The sequence below is a fragment of the Panthera leo genome, chromosome A1, assembly GCF_018350215.1.
Source record: "Panthera leo isolate Ple1 chromosome A1, P.leo_Ple1_pat1.1, whole genome shotgun sequence".
NCBI lineage: Eukaryota > Metazoa > Chordata > Mammalia > Carnivora > Felidae > Panthera > Panthera leo.
In genome coordinates this window covers 4,398,240-4,414,409 of record NC_056679.1, presented here as the reverse complement: position 1 = coordinate 4,414,409, position 16,170 = coordinate 4,398,240, and the positions used below count along the sequence as shown (strand labels likewise).

At 49.8% G+C, this 16,170-nt stretch overlaps 1 protein-coding gene and 1 long non-coding RNA gene across 7 annotated transcripts in view; one reads left to right on the top strand and one right to left on the bottom strand.

Annotated features, from left to right (window-relative positions):
- Positions 1-1,840: 1,840 nt before the first annotated feature.
- LOC122198760 lies at positions 1,841-5,075 on the bottom strand. Its single transcript, XR_006193154.1, has 3 exons — positions 4,931-5,075; positions 3,847-4,153; positions 1,841-2,025 (listed from the first exon to the last, which is right to left on the bottom strand). It is a non-coding gene; the product is annotated as an uncharacterized LOC122198760 (long non-coding RNA).
- A 293-nt stretch (positions 5,076-5,368) lies between these two features.
- The window catches only part of LOC122215613 (mitochondrial intermediate peptidase), a 163,413-nt gene continuing 152,611 nt past the window's right edge, over positions 5,369-16,170 (top strand). For all 6 annotated transcript variants that reach the window (XR_006200489.1, XR_006200493.1, XM_042931418.1 and 3 more), the window contains exons 1-4: positions 5,369-5,564; positions 8,246-8,419; positions 11,701-11,789; positions 14,492-14,578. Coding sequence is in view for 4 of the 6 variants with exons in the window: in XM_042931418.1 (XP_042787352.1) it covers positions 5,376-5,564; positions 8,246-8,419; positions 11,701-11,789; positions 14,492-14,578 (539 nt within the window). In the remaining 2 variants the exon portion in view is untranslated. The remainder of the gene's footprint in view (positions 5,565-8,245; positions 8,420-11,700; positions 11,790-14,491; positions 14,579-16,170) is intronic.

Below are 16,170 nucleotides of genomic sequence, written 5' to 3'. Positions count from 1 at the left end.
TCTACCTGGCTCCTTCCAGCTTCTGGCAGACCCAGACTTTCCCCGACTTGCGGAAGCCTCCAAGCTCTACCCCCATCCTCACCTGGCCGTCCGTCCTCTATGTCTGCCTGTGTGCAAACCTCCCTTTTCTGATAAGGACACCAGTCATTTGGATTAGGGGGCCACCCTAATCTAATATGACCTCCTCTTAACCTGAGTACACCCACAGAGACCCTGTTTCCAAGTAAGGTCACGTTCACAGATACCAAGGGTTAGGACTTCAGCGTATCTGTTGGGGAGACACGATCCAACATATTATAGGCTGCTCTGGTCCTCCAAAATTCCTGACCTTCCCCCATGCCAAATACACTCACCCCATCCCAACATCCCCCAAAGTCTTAACAGTGTCAGCATCCATGCTAACTCTAAATCTCCTCTAAAAATCGCCAGCTCAAAGTCCCCAATCTCATCATCTTACTCCTTTAAGTCAGTTATAAGTAAGAGCTAATGCATGGATCATCCTGAGGCAAAATCCCTCTGCCTCTGTGAACCTGTGAAACCAGACACATCATTTGCTTCCAAAATACAATGGTGGGAAAGGCACAGGATAGACAGTCCCATTCCAAAAGGGAGAAAAAAAGAGATCACAGGTCTCAAACAAGTTCAAAACACAGCAGGGTGAATTCCTTTTGATTTTTTTCACTATTTACCTCATAAAATTGTTTTAACATGTATTTTTGAGAGACACAGAGCATGAGTGGGGGAGGGGCAGAGAGAGAGGGAGACACAGAATCCGAAGCCGGCTCCAGGCTCCGAGCTGCCGGCACAGAGCCCGATGCGTGGCCTGAACTCACGAACTGTGAGATCATGACCCGAGCCGAGATTGGACGCTTAACCAACGAAGCCACCCAGGCGCCCCATTACCTTATAAAAACTTTAAAGGAGCTATGCAAAAGGAAAAGGTTCCTGGACAGAGACACCAAACAGTTACAGCGGAAAGCGGAGGACGCAGGTGAATTTACTAAGAAAACGAGGTAAGGAGAAAGTTGCGTTTTAGGCCACAGTGGCTATTCTTGTTCAGATGGGCACCCTCTGCCTCCCGCTTGTCTGGTCTTGATGTGCACCCTCAGACAAGTCTTTCAAAGGGTGTAGACTCTACACTCTGTGTAGACATGGGATTCAGACCTATTTAGTAAGAAGAGTACCTTCTGGCCACGGGGACTATTTCCAAAATGGTGCCCGATCCCATCAGACCCAATGGCATGCAATCTGCAACTTTGGAAGGCCTGTTGGGGGGGTGGGGAAGGGCAAGATCTTCAGGCGACGTCAGGACTTTACTTGGCAGCCATTTAGCTCACCTGTAGAGCCTGAAAACAAAGCCAAACAGGGCTGGAGATGAGCCGGTTCTGATGACATTGTTAAGACCCCTAAAGCCAGCTGTCCCTGAAGGCAGAGATTCCTCTGGACTAGGTTGTTGCGTGAGCCACCTTATTCTCTGTTTCAACCAGTCTGACGCAGGTCTTTTGTTGTGAGTGCCATTGTTACCACGGCTTGAGTCTAAAAGAACGTTGAGGAGTCTATGACCTAAGGAGGGGGGCAGCGTGATTATAGCGGAAAAAGCCCAAGACGAAGAATCGAGACGTACAGGCTGTCGTTCCAGCCTTGACCAAGGAACCTGCAGTGGGTACGTCATTCCGCTCTTCTGTGCTCCAGTCTCCTATGGTACAGCAGTGGTTGACTGAAATCATTTTACACGGTCCCAAGCCTCTAATATTCTGCAAGTATTACATAGCCCTCCATTAACTCAATATACTTTTTTTTTTTTTAAGTTTATTTGTTTATTTTGAGAGAGAAAGTGCGAGCAGGGGAGGGGCAGAGACAGGGAGACAGAGGATCTGAAGCACGGTCCACGCTGACGGCAGAGGGCCCGGCACGGGGCTCCAACCTCACGAACCCTGAGATCATGACCTGAGCCGAAGTCGGACGCTTGACTGACTTGAGCCACCCAGGTGCCCCTCGTATACTTTTCCATGAGTTTGACAGCAACTGATAAAGGAGCAAAAGGATGAAAGTTCAGTGCACATGCAAGCCATGCTATTTCCCAAATCGCAGCCTGGGACCAGTTTATCTGACAGGATGGGCCACTAGAAATTGGGACTTAGGGCCATTCTATCCATGCCCCAAGTCAACACACTTCATTCCCTGGGGAAAGTGGGGCTTTTTCTAAATGATCATTACAAGCAGGCAGCAGTCTGTAAAAATGAAGGATTGAAAAATTGCTCGGTGCTTATGGAAAATCTGGGAAATGTACAGAAATAGCTTCTGTTTATAGGTATTTGATTGGCCTTCCTTAACTTATTTCTTCTAGAACAGAGCCAGGACTGGGGTGAAGCAAGTGAGGGGCCCTGGGTGCAGAATCGAAGGAGGGGCTCACCTTCAGGTGCTGGCGGGCATGCACTTGACCCTGACTCTGAGTGTCTCCTTCAGTTTTGCACTGTGGCCCCTGTACCCACCTTGCTGTCCTCCTTCCCCTCAGCTACAGCGGGACTGATCACTTTATTTACTGAGCCAGAGTGTCCTTATTCTTTGGCTTTTTTTAATGTTTATTTTTGAGAGAGAGAGAGAGCAAGCAGGGGAGGGGCAGAGAGAGGGGCGGACAGGGGATCCAAGCGAGCTCTGGGCTGACAGCCGCGGGCCCGATGCGGGGCTCAAACTCATGAACCGTCAGATCGTGACCTGAGATGAAATCGGACACTCAACTGACTGAGCCCAGGATCCCCTCTCTGGCTTTTTTTCAATTGTAGTAATCTAAGCGGCTTCTCCCCAGTGTAAAGTCTGGTTTTGTTAGGGCTGAATCGGGAGGCGACCTGTGCTGACTTATTCAGGAACCCAACTTTATACGCTGAGCTAGACATAAGGAAAAAAATACATTTATGACCACACATGGGATACAAGCTTTTATAAAATTCTTCTTCTTCTTTTTTTTTTTTTTGATGAAATATGGAAGATGGGATGTAAAGCATAGTTTAAAGGATTTCAAAAGATAAAGCTGGACTGGCAGGGGTGGGCGCATGTAATCCGCCATTTGTGACTATTTTTCATTGGTCTGTGAATCTGGGCTGCAGGTCTGAACAGTCTAACGATGCCAGGCTCTCTGAGACCCAAGACACTTGGTTAATTTGGGACAAGCTGTCACCACCCCCACCCCCGACCCCCACCCCAGGACACTCTTAGGCTTAAATGTTGCATTACAATGGTTGGGGATCCTTGTAGGAAAATCATTCTGGGCTAAAGGAAGGCTCTCAGGTTTGAAGCACCTTTTTAAGAAAAAAATGAAAAAGCATTTTTGTCAAATATATATATATATATTTTTATTATTTATTTATTTATTTATTTGTTGGTCAAATATATTGGTAATATACTGATGAATTTTCTTTTTTACACGACACATTTGACATCTTTGTAAGGGTCTGCTATATGGCCATTAGGTCGGCCACATGGGGTAGGCTGCCCTAAGAGCCACCGGTTGCCAATAATGAGATATTAACACAGAGTTAGGAATTTGGGGATTTTAAGTCATTTGAAGTCTTTGATTAAAAATCAGGAGAAAATGAAATCACAACTTACCGTACATGCATAATGAAATACAGTTTATAGTTAAGTTGTAAAGAATCGTATAGGTTTGCTACACTGCTTGTCTTAGCTAAATTTTAATTGTTATGTACCACGATTAACTGGGGCTTTTCTCCCTGCCAGGCTAAACTGAAAACAAACTCCATTTGAAACTAATTTTTTTTTTTTTTTTTTTTTTACCCCCCAGGCGAAGGGAGGAAGGGGGATTAGAAGCGATCTGTACGACGCACGTACCACTCCTGGCTTCACCTTCTGGCTTTCTGGGCCTTTCCAGAAGGCTCTTAGGACTGATCAAACCCAACAGGCAATGCTCAAGTGAACAGTTTTACTCCAAGCCCAAACATTCAGGGGAGATAAAGCTCTGGAACGACTTCAAATAAAGCGGTTTCAGAAAAATGTGCCTGTGGGTTGCCCCGGAACCAAAAGGTCCACTCGGGCTCTTGTTCCTCTGCACAAGTCACAGGAATCCTCCTTCTAGCTCGCCACCGCCGTCGATGCCCTCTGCGCTCACCGATTTAACGCATCAGGCGGCATCCAGTTCCTGCATAAAATTGAGGCCGTGTTTCGTGTTTCGAGGCGCTGGCGGGAGGCGGCGGTCGCCAGCCCTCCCCTCTTGCTCGCTTTCCTAGGTGGGCCTCTTCTCACACCCGCACCCCCGGCTCCACTTCTGCAGAAGCGTCAGTTGTCAAGGGGCCCGTCCCACGTGCATCCGCCACTCTGCAGCCCGGCTCGACCCTGAAATAGACCAGGGACCGGCAGGTGTCTGCAGGGAGGAAGCCAGGCAAAATGTGAGGGTGCCGTTGGCAGCCTCCCCTCCCCTCGCTCCCTTCCCCAACCGTGGCATCTTTCTCCCTCCACCTACAGAAGCCTCTGGAAACAAAGACACCTCGCTGTGAACTCATTCACCTAATCTGCACGCACTTCCGGAAGGTACAGGAGGCAGGCACCTGGCACGATTCCCTTTCTGCAGACGAGGGCGTTGAAGTTTAGCGAGGGTAAGCTTCCCGCCCTGGACAAGAACCCGGCCCGACTCCGCCTGTCGTGTGATTTCCGTTCATTTAGGGGAGGCCAAGGCTGTCAGGGCCCCCGGCCCTTTCCCACACTCCCCATCCTAAGCCCCAAGTCGCAGTTTCCTTTCTGCCTCCTGCCCCCAAATCTTCTCATTCCCCTATGGCTGAGTGAAGTGCGGCGAAATCGTCCCTCTGCAAATGTACACTGTAGATTAATTATCGTAACAATTTTACCAGCCAAAATCTGAGTGCAGACTCACTGGCAGTAAATTTACTCGGTTCCACACAACCATGCGGTGCAGTCATACCGTAGATTTAATTTCGACCTTCGTTTAGGGTGGAGGCCGATAGAGTCGAGGAGCGTCACCGGTGCTGTCGCGTCGGGGAAGGCACTCAGGCGGCCGTCGCCGAGCGTTCGCTGCCCCTCCTGGAAGAATTCACCCTGCAGCCAGACTTCGCCCGCCTCGCTCGAGTCACGTGGGAGGGAAGCGTAAACCTGGGCCGTTCTTTACTCCAGACACACGGGGGCGCAAGACCGCGGCGTCCGCCGTGAAGGCGGCGGAGCGACGCTCTTGCTCGCGGGACTCCGACGTGCTCACGTTCTGAGGGCCTCGAGCCCCGACCCGGAAGCGCTGGCGTCACGTGGTGCGGCGTGGCCCGCTGCCTTGGAAACGCGGTGCGCGTGCTCCAGGCGGGAGCCGCCGTGCAGGGGCGGGGTCTCGCGGCGGGGGAAGGGGCTGCTCTGGGCTCGAGATGCTGGGCGCCGGGAGGCTGCGCGGGCTCGGAACCCGGGCAGCGCCTCTGTGGCCCGGGCGAGCGGGCTCGAGGGGCCTCGGAGCCAGGATCCGCGCCCGAGGGGTCAGCACCAGCTGGTCCCCGGTGGGCGCCGCCTTCAATGTCAAGCCCCAGGGCCGCCGCCTGGACCTGTTCGGCGAGCGCCGGGTGAGCGGCGCGGGAGGGGGCTCCCCTCGGACCCCCCGCGTGGCCCAGCAGGGATCCGGGCCGGGTCTTTTGGGTCTGGGAGGAGCCGGGCAGCCAACCCGCTTTGTACAGTAGGGTGTCGTGTGCGCTCTCGGTGACCTTGCCCGTCACCTCCTCTGAGGGGCTGGTGTAGGGGGGGCGGGGCGGCCTTTAGGGGTCCTGCCCCCCAGAATGTGGGTCCTGGGACCTGCCTCGTGTGAGCCCTCGCTCCACGTGCACTTAAAATAGTTCGTTTTGGCGGTGGCGGTGAATCCCGCCTGCCGGGTCCCGCCCTCGCCTCACACTGGGACCAACCCCAGCTGAAGTGCGCTTCTGCCCCAACCCAACCCTAGTGCCTTGGCGCCTCGCCCTGCAGCTCACGGGCGGCGTCAAGTTTCCGTGTAATTACTGATGCCGGCGATGATCGAAATGCCGGTTTAAATTTTTTCCAAAGCTCTGGGCTCTTCTTGTTATAAAACACAAAAACTGTTGAGAACCGTCTAATTTCCTATAACGCGATGGCGTTGATCACGTTGATTTCTTCCCCCGGGAAGTCACTGACTGAATTCTTTGGTTCCTGTTTATTGCTACGTCCACACACGCAGCAGGTGTCTGGTGTTACGTGGGCAGTCAATATTTACCGAACGTCTGAGTTAAAGGTGAAAGGAAGGCACGCTTGAAAGGCATTTACCCTTCTATTCCTGTTGTACTTTACATTTGTGGATTTTTACCCTCCTCGGGTTGTTACTTTTATGTTTGCCTTTTAAATTTCTTCATTATCTGTACCATTGCCTTTCTTGTAAGAGCCTAGGATACCGTTAACAGTGAGCTTACTGATTTGAGTGTTTTCTTATTTGATCTCTGCCATTAGCTTTGACTTTTAAAAATATTTTTGTACGAAATTGGCCAACTTCCATAGGGGTAAATACCAGAATAAGGTCTTAACATACTTGGTGAGAGGAGAACAACCACGTATAGGTATTGAGTAGAAAGATGAAAAAAGTAAGTTTGGTTTTGGGTGGATGAAATAGAACTAATTTTAGCTTTTTTTTTTTTTTTTTTTTTTTTTTGTAGATCACGAGTTTAGATACTGTCGTTAGATTTTCAGGTACCTGAATTGGTTTTTGATTAAACGAGAACAACACAAAACCACAAAGGTTTATGTAGTTTTTTTTTTTTTTTTAATCATTTCCATAACTAGTAGTCTGAGGTTTAGAATTCCCAAGAGCAGTGTGGAGAGGTGTGCTGGGAAATGAAAAATAGTCTGTACTTGAATCAAATTAAATCAGTGTAGAGAATCTAATTTGGTTTTGGTCCTGATTCTGCTCTGCCCACAACTGTCTTTTATTTTTTTCATTATTTAATCAGTTTGGAGAGAGGTTAATTTCACGCATCCCTTCTTGCAGAAAAGGTAGGCCTTATCAGTCCTGAAAATTTTACCTCTTGCTGTTTTCCAAAATCAACATATTAGTCATCTGCAAAGTTAAACTACAGAGTTAAGCGCTGGTCCATTAATTTGTCTCGTCCACGAGTTTGCCCATGTGGTGGGCACTATGCTGGGCAGCTGGTTCAAATGATGAAAGCAGTTCCTCCCTCTAGGATTTTGCCTTCTCAGGAGAGACTTTCAAACAGATAAATTGCAATACAGAAGTATGGAAAAAGCGTGGGCTTTGGAGATGTACGAAGCGGGCTCAAGTTCTGTCTTTGCCACAATTAATGACCTCAAACTTTTTTTTTTTTTTTTGGCTTCTTAAAGTGTGTTTCCTTATGTGTGAAAGAAGAATGATGGTTCCTGCACTAGGATTATGTGATTTAAATGAGGGAACCTATATTAGGTACAGAATTCTCTTGGCGTGCAGTAAATGCATAGTAAATGCTTTGTGTTTTCTATCCTGCCTTCCTGAGTGCTGGAACGAGAGTGTTTGAACTGGTAGAAAAGGATGGTCATTCCCATTGGATTAGTGATCTTTGTCCTTATCAAGATGCTGAAATGCTTTCGGAAAGTATAAAATTTGCTGCTTTCAGCCAATGAGTTGGTTTTAACATGCTTATTAAATCTTCCTGAAGTGTCTATGTGCTCAACTCATTCTCTCTATCTTGAGTTGTGGAATACTTAGTTCTAGGTACTGGACTGGACCCAATGGCCAGCAGCGTCCACAGAAGACTTTACATATACTTTCTAATCTGGTATACCTGTATCCATGCTGTCAGATATGTACTGTCATCCCCATCGTGCTTAATGAGAAACTTAGACCCAGGAGGAGAGAGAACTAGGCCAACCGAGGTCATATGGCTAATGATGATTACAGCGAATATCTATTAAATGGCTTTCTGCGTGCCAGGCAGTGTTGAAATGCTTTAAAAACACGTATCATCTCATTTAATCCTTGTAACTATGAGGTAGGGTCTGTAGTAGTGGCTGAGCTGGGTGTTGAACCTGTATCGTTCTATTTTTGTTTTGTATGAAATAATTAAAAATGAAAAAACATTCACATTCTTAAAACAGGTGTCGTTTAATCTATGGAATGACGTGGGAAATGTGAACATGGTATTATGTGATACACCAGTGAAAACCGAGATTTCCTCTCTGAGAAAAGGACTTACACTTAACACCGAAATATCGTGTTTTTAGTGACAAATGGGAACTGTTCTCTGGATTGCAGGGTCTTTTTGGAGTTCCTGAGCTCAGTGCCCCAGAAGGATTTCGGGTCGCCCAAGAAAATGCCTTGAGGAAGGCAGACTTGCTTGTGCAGCGCGTGTGCTCCGTGGCACCTGGGCCCCAGACCGTGCTCATTTTCGACGAGCTCTCTGATTCCTTGTGCAGGGTGGCCGACTTGGTAAGACGCTTGTTCTCATGGGAGAAAGTCATTAGGAAGGGAAAAATGTAGAGGAAGGGGTGACATGTAGAACTTGTACTTTAATACGTGTAGTTACGAAAATAGCACGTGATGTATCATCAAACAATGATTACTCGTATGGCAAAGATTCCTCATAAACACTTCTACGAGAATTTTAAGAGGACATTTACCTGCACATGACAGTAAAATTAATCCTATGAAAAGCCAGTTTTTATCACCCTTTTCAGAAATGTCTTTCCCGGTGAAAACTAAGATTTGGATACGAAACTGATTGCATTAGTGCCTTCCTTTTTTCACATTTTGAAGTTGAAACAGACATATACCTCCGTCTCTTCGCGAAGAAGCCCGTTGCTGAGATAGAAGGCACACGTGTGTCTGCCCTAAAGAGCCACGTCTTCAGTAGTCGCGTCGTCAGAGTGGCGCACGTGATCCAAAACTGAACCCTCCTGAGCCTGTCTACTTCGTATCAGACTCTATATTGCCTTCCCTTCACATGCGTTCAGTGTCGAGCCCCCACCACGTGCCAGGCTCTGTTCTAGGCACTGGCAATGCGGCTCATGACGCACACGGTCTCTGGCCTCAGGGAGCTGATGTTCCGATGCCAGCTTTTTTTTTTTTAGATCTTATGAGGCACCAGGCCCTGGTAAGAGGTTTACCTGGGTTAACTGAACTAACCTTCTTAGCATTTTCAGTTGAGGAAAGAAAGGCAGTAACAGGTTAAGCGATGTGCCTAAGGTCACCCTCCAGTAGGTGGTGGGGCTGGGCTCAGAGTCCAGGCGTTCTGGCTGTAGAACTCAAGCCCTCAACCCGCTGTTCTGAACCTCCTCCTGGCTGGCTGGCTGCTTAGGTCAGATGAATAGGTCTCCCTTACCTGGAGAGGTTGGAGTGTCACTTAGCTTTTTGAAAAGGATTTATTTTTAAAATTATCATTTGGCAAAATTGGCTTCTCTCTGGGGCTGGAGTAGTTCTGTGAATTTTAACTCACGTATTCACGTAGCCACCGCCACAGTTAGGGTACATCGTGCTGAATGTACATCTCATCACCCCCCAAAAGCCCCTGTATAGTCCTGCCCAGGCCTCCCCTCTTGCCTCTGGCAACTACCCACCTGTTCTCCCTCCCGCAGTTGGCCTCTTTTAAAATGTCAGATGAGTGGAATCACTTGCCCTTTGAAAATGACCTCTTTCACCCAGCATAACACCTCCCCGTCTTTGTTTTTCGCATGTTTGGAAGTCACTTCTCGGTTTTATAGGGTCTCGGTTTGCCCTGCGAATGCTTTGGGTGGAGGAGGAGAAGGGAGAGGCACTCACTGCCCCAGGACCCCTCACACCTCCTCCGTGTAATTGTGCCGATGGAATCTGCAAAGGGACATAGTTGTCAGGGAATTTCACTTATGTGCAATCAAGTACTGGCTTTATGTCTTCGTTGGTGGTTTATTTGTTGTCTTAGCCTGCATTTTAATTAAGTGGTGGTCTAGGATTTTTTTTTTTTCCCCACAGTTTTGCTTTTGCTCCTCACTGAGAGATCTTAACTCTCTGCCCCGTAGCTTGTCCTGTTTTTAAAGTTTTTTATGATTATGAGGTATAGTAGTATCTCATTTAAAAAGTTAAAAAAAATTTTTTTTTTTTTAACGTTTATTTATTTTTGAGACAGAGAGAGACAGAGCATGAACGGGGGAGGGGCAGAGAGAGAGGGAGACACAGAATCTGAAACAGGCTCCAGGCTCTGAGCAGTCAGCACAGAACCCGACGCGGGGCTCGAACTCACATACCGCGAGATCGTGACCTGAGCCGAAGTCGGACGCTTAACCGACTGAGCCACCCAGGCGCCCCTCATTTAAAAAGTTTTAAATATGACTTGTATGTGGAAATCTTTGAGTAAAAAAGTCAAAGAACCTTCTGCCTTTTCTTTTTTAAATGTTTATTTTTGAGAGAAAGAGCGTGAAGAAGGGGTAGAGAGAGGGAGAGAGAGGGAATCCCAAGCAGCCTCCGTGCTGTCAGCCCAGAGCCTGATGTGGGGCTCAAACTTATGAACCATGAGATCATAACCTGAGCCGAAAGCAAGTCGGATGCTTAACAGACCGAGCCACCCAGGTGCCTCGAACCTTCTTCCTTTTGAAGTTTTAAGGTTTTATCTGCCAGTAGGATCAATACCATAATAGGGCAAGGATTTTATAAACTATGATTTGCCACCAAATGGACATTCGCTTTCTTTTTCTTTTTTTAATACATTTCCTATGTAACAGTATTGTTTTCCTCATCAGTATTACAGATGAATTTTAAAATGTATGCCAGTATCTTGAAATTAATATTGATGGTAAATTCTGTAACGTGTAGATTAGTAATTTGTACAAATTGTAAATTCTACATAGCTAATTTTTCAGGCACTAATGTTATCTCATTGTTACATCGGATGTATAAAACTATGGATTTAAATGTTTTTACATTGAAAACTAATAATAAAATTAGGAACTTTGACCTTGTGGTGATTTTATGTCGTATTATAGTCATACATGTTCTTTTCTCAGAGAACGAGGAACATCCGTGATATTTTGTAGTTCCCTTGCGTTTTTCTTTTGAAGTACACTGCAATCAACGTGAAAACTAAAGTCTAACTTTACGTGACTTCATTAAAAAAGTAGAAAGAAGCGTAGCTCAGTTACACATGCTGAGGTCAGCGTAGCAGCTGCTGCAGGCCCTGGTGATTGTGAGTCACGGGAGGTAAGAGTAGGAATCCATTTTTATTAAAAGGCCTGCAAAGAGAGAATGTGCCTTTGTTTTCTGCACAAAGGCTAGAATGTAGTTAAATCAGTCTTAAAACTGTGCTGTGTGTCAATTAAAACAACACAAAAAGAGAAGCCTGTAAGAGCTGTTCTCTGCAGCCAGGTTAACGTGTGAGAAGCGCACCGCAAACGATCTTAGCCAGAAAGTTGTAGAGTATTTGAAAAAAAATTCTGCTTCTTTTGAACTACAGAATTAGGGAGAATTTCCTTGGCGTTTACGTTTGAAGGAGAACGGCTTTCCTAAAAGGAGGCCAGTGAACGTATTTTCTCTGGCACGATCCCCACTGGATCCGGGGACTCAAAACACGTTGAGAAAGAGGCCGCTTCGCCGGACTCGGGTAGGAACAGCTCAGGAATGGCAACGCGGGGGTCGGAGCCAAGGGGCTGACTCGACGGCGGAGGGTGTCCCTTCTGCCCTCTGATCTCGGAGGAGAGCCTGCCGTCACACGCCCTCTCGGTTTTGTCTTTCTTCCTCATTAGGCCGATTTTGTGAAAATCGCCCACCCCGAGCCCGCGTTCCGAGAGGCGGCGGAGGAAGCCTGTACGAGCATCGGCACCGCGGTGGAAAAGTATGTTCTGTCCCCCCCTCCCGCCCCCGTTGCGGCCTCGGGCGACGCGGCTTTGTGGATCTGCGCTTTCGGACGCTTGTCCGCCGGGCTCGCCCCCCGCCCGCCCGCAGGGTAGGGGACGGTCTGCGCTGCCCTGGGGGGCGGGGGCGTGGCCCCGTGTCTGTCCGTCCGTTCACCGTTCGCTCGGTCGCCTGGCGGTCACGTGCTTTGCCTCGCGTCTGCTGCGCGGAAGGCGGGCTCACACCGCGGTCGCGTGACGCACAGAGCAAAGCTCCGCCGTCCTGGTGGCCGTCGTCGCCGCGTTGAGTCAGAGTCTCTCCGTGTCTGGACGCCAGCGGCCCTGCAGGCCCCCAGCGCGGGGTCGGGGAGGGTCTAGGGCGCTCAGAAAGGCAGCCCGGAGGGCCGAGGCGGGCCGGGGCTGTGACGGAGCGGGCTCGGGTGACCCCGAAGGGCCTCGAAAGGCCTCGCGCCGCTCCCGAGGGCTCGGCAGCGCTGGCGAAAACCACCCCCAGCTGGGCCGCGCGGTACCGAAGGCTCTTCGGCGCCCGACGCGCTGACGTCGCCGCCCAGCGGCTCGCCCGGCGGGGACGCGGCGGCCTCCCGGCTTGGACGGGGACCTGCTGCTTGCGCCCCGCGGAGCGTCACCTGCTCTGCTGGGGACAGTGCCTGGGATCTCCTGTGGCCACTGCTGCTCGCCGCGGCAGGTTGAAAGAGATGAAGCCGGTCGCCGCCGACTCCAGACGCCCGGCGCGGGGCGGGGGCGGCACCGGGGGGCTCCTTGGGAGAGAGCACGCCTCGTGCAGCGAAAGGTCCCAAGAAACGAGTCGGAGCTGGCCGGGTGCCCGCCTGAGCCACCTTGAACGCTGCATCGGGCCTGAGTCTAGATGCGCTTCCGCTCTCGTGGATGTGGGTTCCGCGTTTTGCGGGGGGACCACAAGGGAGCCATGACCTGTAGCCGAGCGTTGTCCTGAGGACCCGGGCAAGGTCCTCCCTTCATCCTGCAGACGTGCGCCAGTCTTTCCCTGGGCGCCACACTCTGGCCACCGCCCGAGGCCTGCCGAACTCGCAGCCTTCGCTCCATTCCCCGCCCTGCTCTCCATTCTCAGCGCCAGGGCTTCTCTTCTCCTTTGGTCTAGCTGAGCTGTACCTTTTTGTTTGTTTGTTTTTCAACATATATTTATTTTGCGGGAGAGAGAGCGCGCGAGAAAGTGAATCCCCCCGATGTGGGACTCCCAACTCACCAACGTGAGGTCACGACCTGAGCCCCAATCAAGAGTCAGACGCGTAAACGACTGAGCCACCCAGGCGCCCTGAACCGAGTCCTATCTTAACTGCTTCCGTTGATCCTCGAAGAATCTATTTCCAGTAGCAGAAATAAAAGCCTGAGATGAGGTGTGTTCGTTTAGAGTCGATGCCAGCTGTAGGCTAGAGACCTTACCGCAGGATCTTAGGACACAAAACGTCACGTGGGACGTTGGCTCAAACCGCTGAAGAGAGGACACTGCGGGCTGTCTCTAAACCTGTCCTTGTGACACGCGGTGGCCCGTAGGGTGAGCGGGCCTGGGGGAGACAGGCGCCCACGTCGGTTTTCTCCCGGTTTCCTGGGAGTGATGCCCGGGTGCAGGGGCCGTGGTATGCCTGCCCTTCTGGGCGAGCATCCTCCCAGTGGCGGTGAGAGCCTCAGTCCCCTCGGTCTCTGGGGTGGCCGGTGAGAACACAGCAACAGAAACCCTTCCATTTCTACAAAGCTGCAGGTGTTTGATTACGCACTGACTGGGGACCTCGGGTTCCTGAGTACCGACTGGCTGATGGTTCTTACCGCCTTGTCCTTCCCAGAGGACCTACCAGGCAGGGAGCAGATCGTATGCCAAACCAGTTCACTGTTTAGCCCCGAGAGTGCCAGGGCTTTTTGGCGTCCGGGAAAGAAGGACTCAGGACCTGACTGTGGGATGGCGACCCGGGCTGAGGGCAAAACTGCTGTTGGGGGTGGGGGTGGGGGCAAGGGCAGGCTGGCAAGGCTAGTGTTTGTCCACTAGGGTGGGGAGTGTGTGCTCCACACGTAGCATGTCATTTAACCCTTAGGGTGACCTGAAGTCGGACAAGCTGGGGGGATTCAAATAACTTGCCCGAGGTCACAGAGTAGCGGTGGGCTTGGTGTTGCAGCTCGAGGGCGTGTCCTTGAACTCTCCCGGCGGTGTGGGCCTGCCACTCTGGCCCAGGAGGGCAAAGGTTACCCAGGTTCTAGGCTCTTCACTCGGGAACCGCAAAATCTTTGTGCCCATCCTTCCTCCCATCCTCGCTCCTTTCTCACTAAAAAGACCAAAAGACAAGTGGCCATTGGCCTGTTGCTAACGGAATGAGTTCTCAATGGCAGCGGGCTCAGATCGCCAGCTACGTTCCTCCCGTGCCCTCCCTCCCGACTGCTCTTCTGGTTCCAGCTGCTGGTTGTGGCTTCAGATGTATCCTCTTACCTTTCAGAACCCTCAGTACCCTGACATCCCCGCCTGACGGACTCCCCGTTTCTGTTCTAACGGCGGTGACGCTCTCTCTCTTCCAAACGAAGAGACAAAACCAACCCCCAGAACGTTGGTCTCTGGGCGCGTGCATGCTAGGATGTCACACAGTTCTCTTAATGTAACGCTAAAAACAAGGTATGAGAAAGTCATTTAATTGGTTTTTTTTTCCATCTGTAATTTTTCTAGGTTGAACACAAATGTGGAATTATATCGAAGTCTGCAAAAATTGCTAGCTGACAAAAAACTTGTGGATTCCCTTGATCCAGAAACCAGGTACTGACTGCTTTGCGTTCCTTATGGTTGTGACCACAGAGGCCAGCAGATGGCTCTCCGACCCCCACCCCCACCCCCACCCCCACCCCCACCCCCACTCCCACTGCGTCTCCGCACTCCAGAGCCCCCCTCCGTCTGCAGCCCCCTCCGTCTGGAACATTTCTTCCCGGAGTCTGCACGACTCCTGCACTTTCTTTAGGCCTTCACTCCTCCTCTGTACCAGGTCATGCCCTGTCCTCTTACCCTGCTTGTGTTCTCTTCTTAGTCCTGACCTTTTCCAGCATTTCTGTTTGCTCATTTGTTTACATCTCTCCGCCACCCTAGATGGGGAACTCCGGGAGGGCAGGGATCTGGTCTGTTTTGTTCAGAGCTGAATCCGGCTCCTAGAGCAGTTCCTGGCCTGTAGTAGGTGCTTACCAAAGGAATGAGTTCCTCTAAACAGTTGGGAATTACACTTAGCTTCATGCGTGAAGTTCCATCATCGATACCACCGGAAGATAGAAACCAGTTGATTTTATTGACTGGTGGGATGTCAAGATCCTTGAAATGATTTCCTTTGTTTCCTTAGATTACCTTTATTATTCCGAACTGAAAAAGCTACATTTCTAGGTCAGCCCCCCAAAATATTTGATACAGGATCTTGGATACCATGTTTCTTTGCACACATTTATGTACGTATTAATAGTTTTATAACTTTGTTATTAAGCCATCTATATATTACTCATCTCGTGGCTCAGAGGGTATACGTTTTCTTACCTGTTTGTGTTGTTTACTTCTTTTCACTCTCCGATTCTCTCTCCTCCTGCTTCCTTCTCTCCTTTCTGTCTCCACACAGGGCTTCTGAGCCCCCACGAAGCCCTGCTCTGCAGGGATCCGTCGATAATGGGATTTTGTTATTTATCTGATGTATGAGTACCATGCCATACGAATTGCACGATGAGGCTGTCTTTGGGGCATTAATTTCCCCCGAGTTCCTAGTATGCAGATACTTGTTTGACCTTATTTCACTTCGTCAATTCTCATGCTGAGGATACTGGGAAAGCTGGTGGTATCATCAGACTAGTTTGTCTTCACTCCGATTTTAGGCTTGAGCCTGATACTGTCTTCATTAGCAAAACAAGGAGAGGCTGAATGCCTGCTCATTGTGCTGCATTTATACTCAGCTGGTGTTGACTGAGTAGTGACCACAGGTTATTCATTATCTGATTTTGCTGAAGATTGACTTTTCTGTATTTAATGTGTAAAAATTGTAGTGGAATAACGGACCATTTTAGGTACAAAGGACTTGTTCTGACAGGATGCATACTGCATTTCTAGATGTTCCTAAAAATGCCAACAGGATTTTTTTTTTATTTTTTATGTTTCTACTCTTAAGTTTTTTAATGCTTTATTTTTGAGAGAGAGAGAGAGAGAGAACATGTTGGGGGGGAGGGGGGGAGAGAGAGAGAGAGAGAGAGAGAGAGAGAGAGAGAGAGAGAGAGGGGGGGGGGGGGGGGGGGGGAAGGAGGGAGACACAGTATCCGAAACAGGCGCCAGGCTCCAAGCTGTCAGCACAGAGCCCGACGCGGGGCTCGAACTCAAGAACTGTGAGA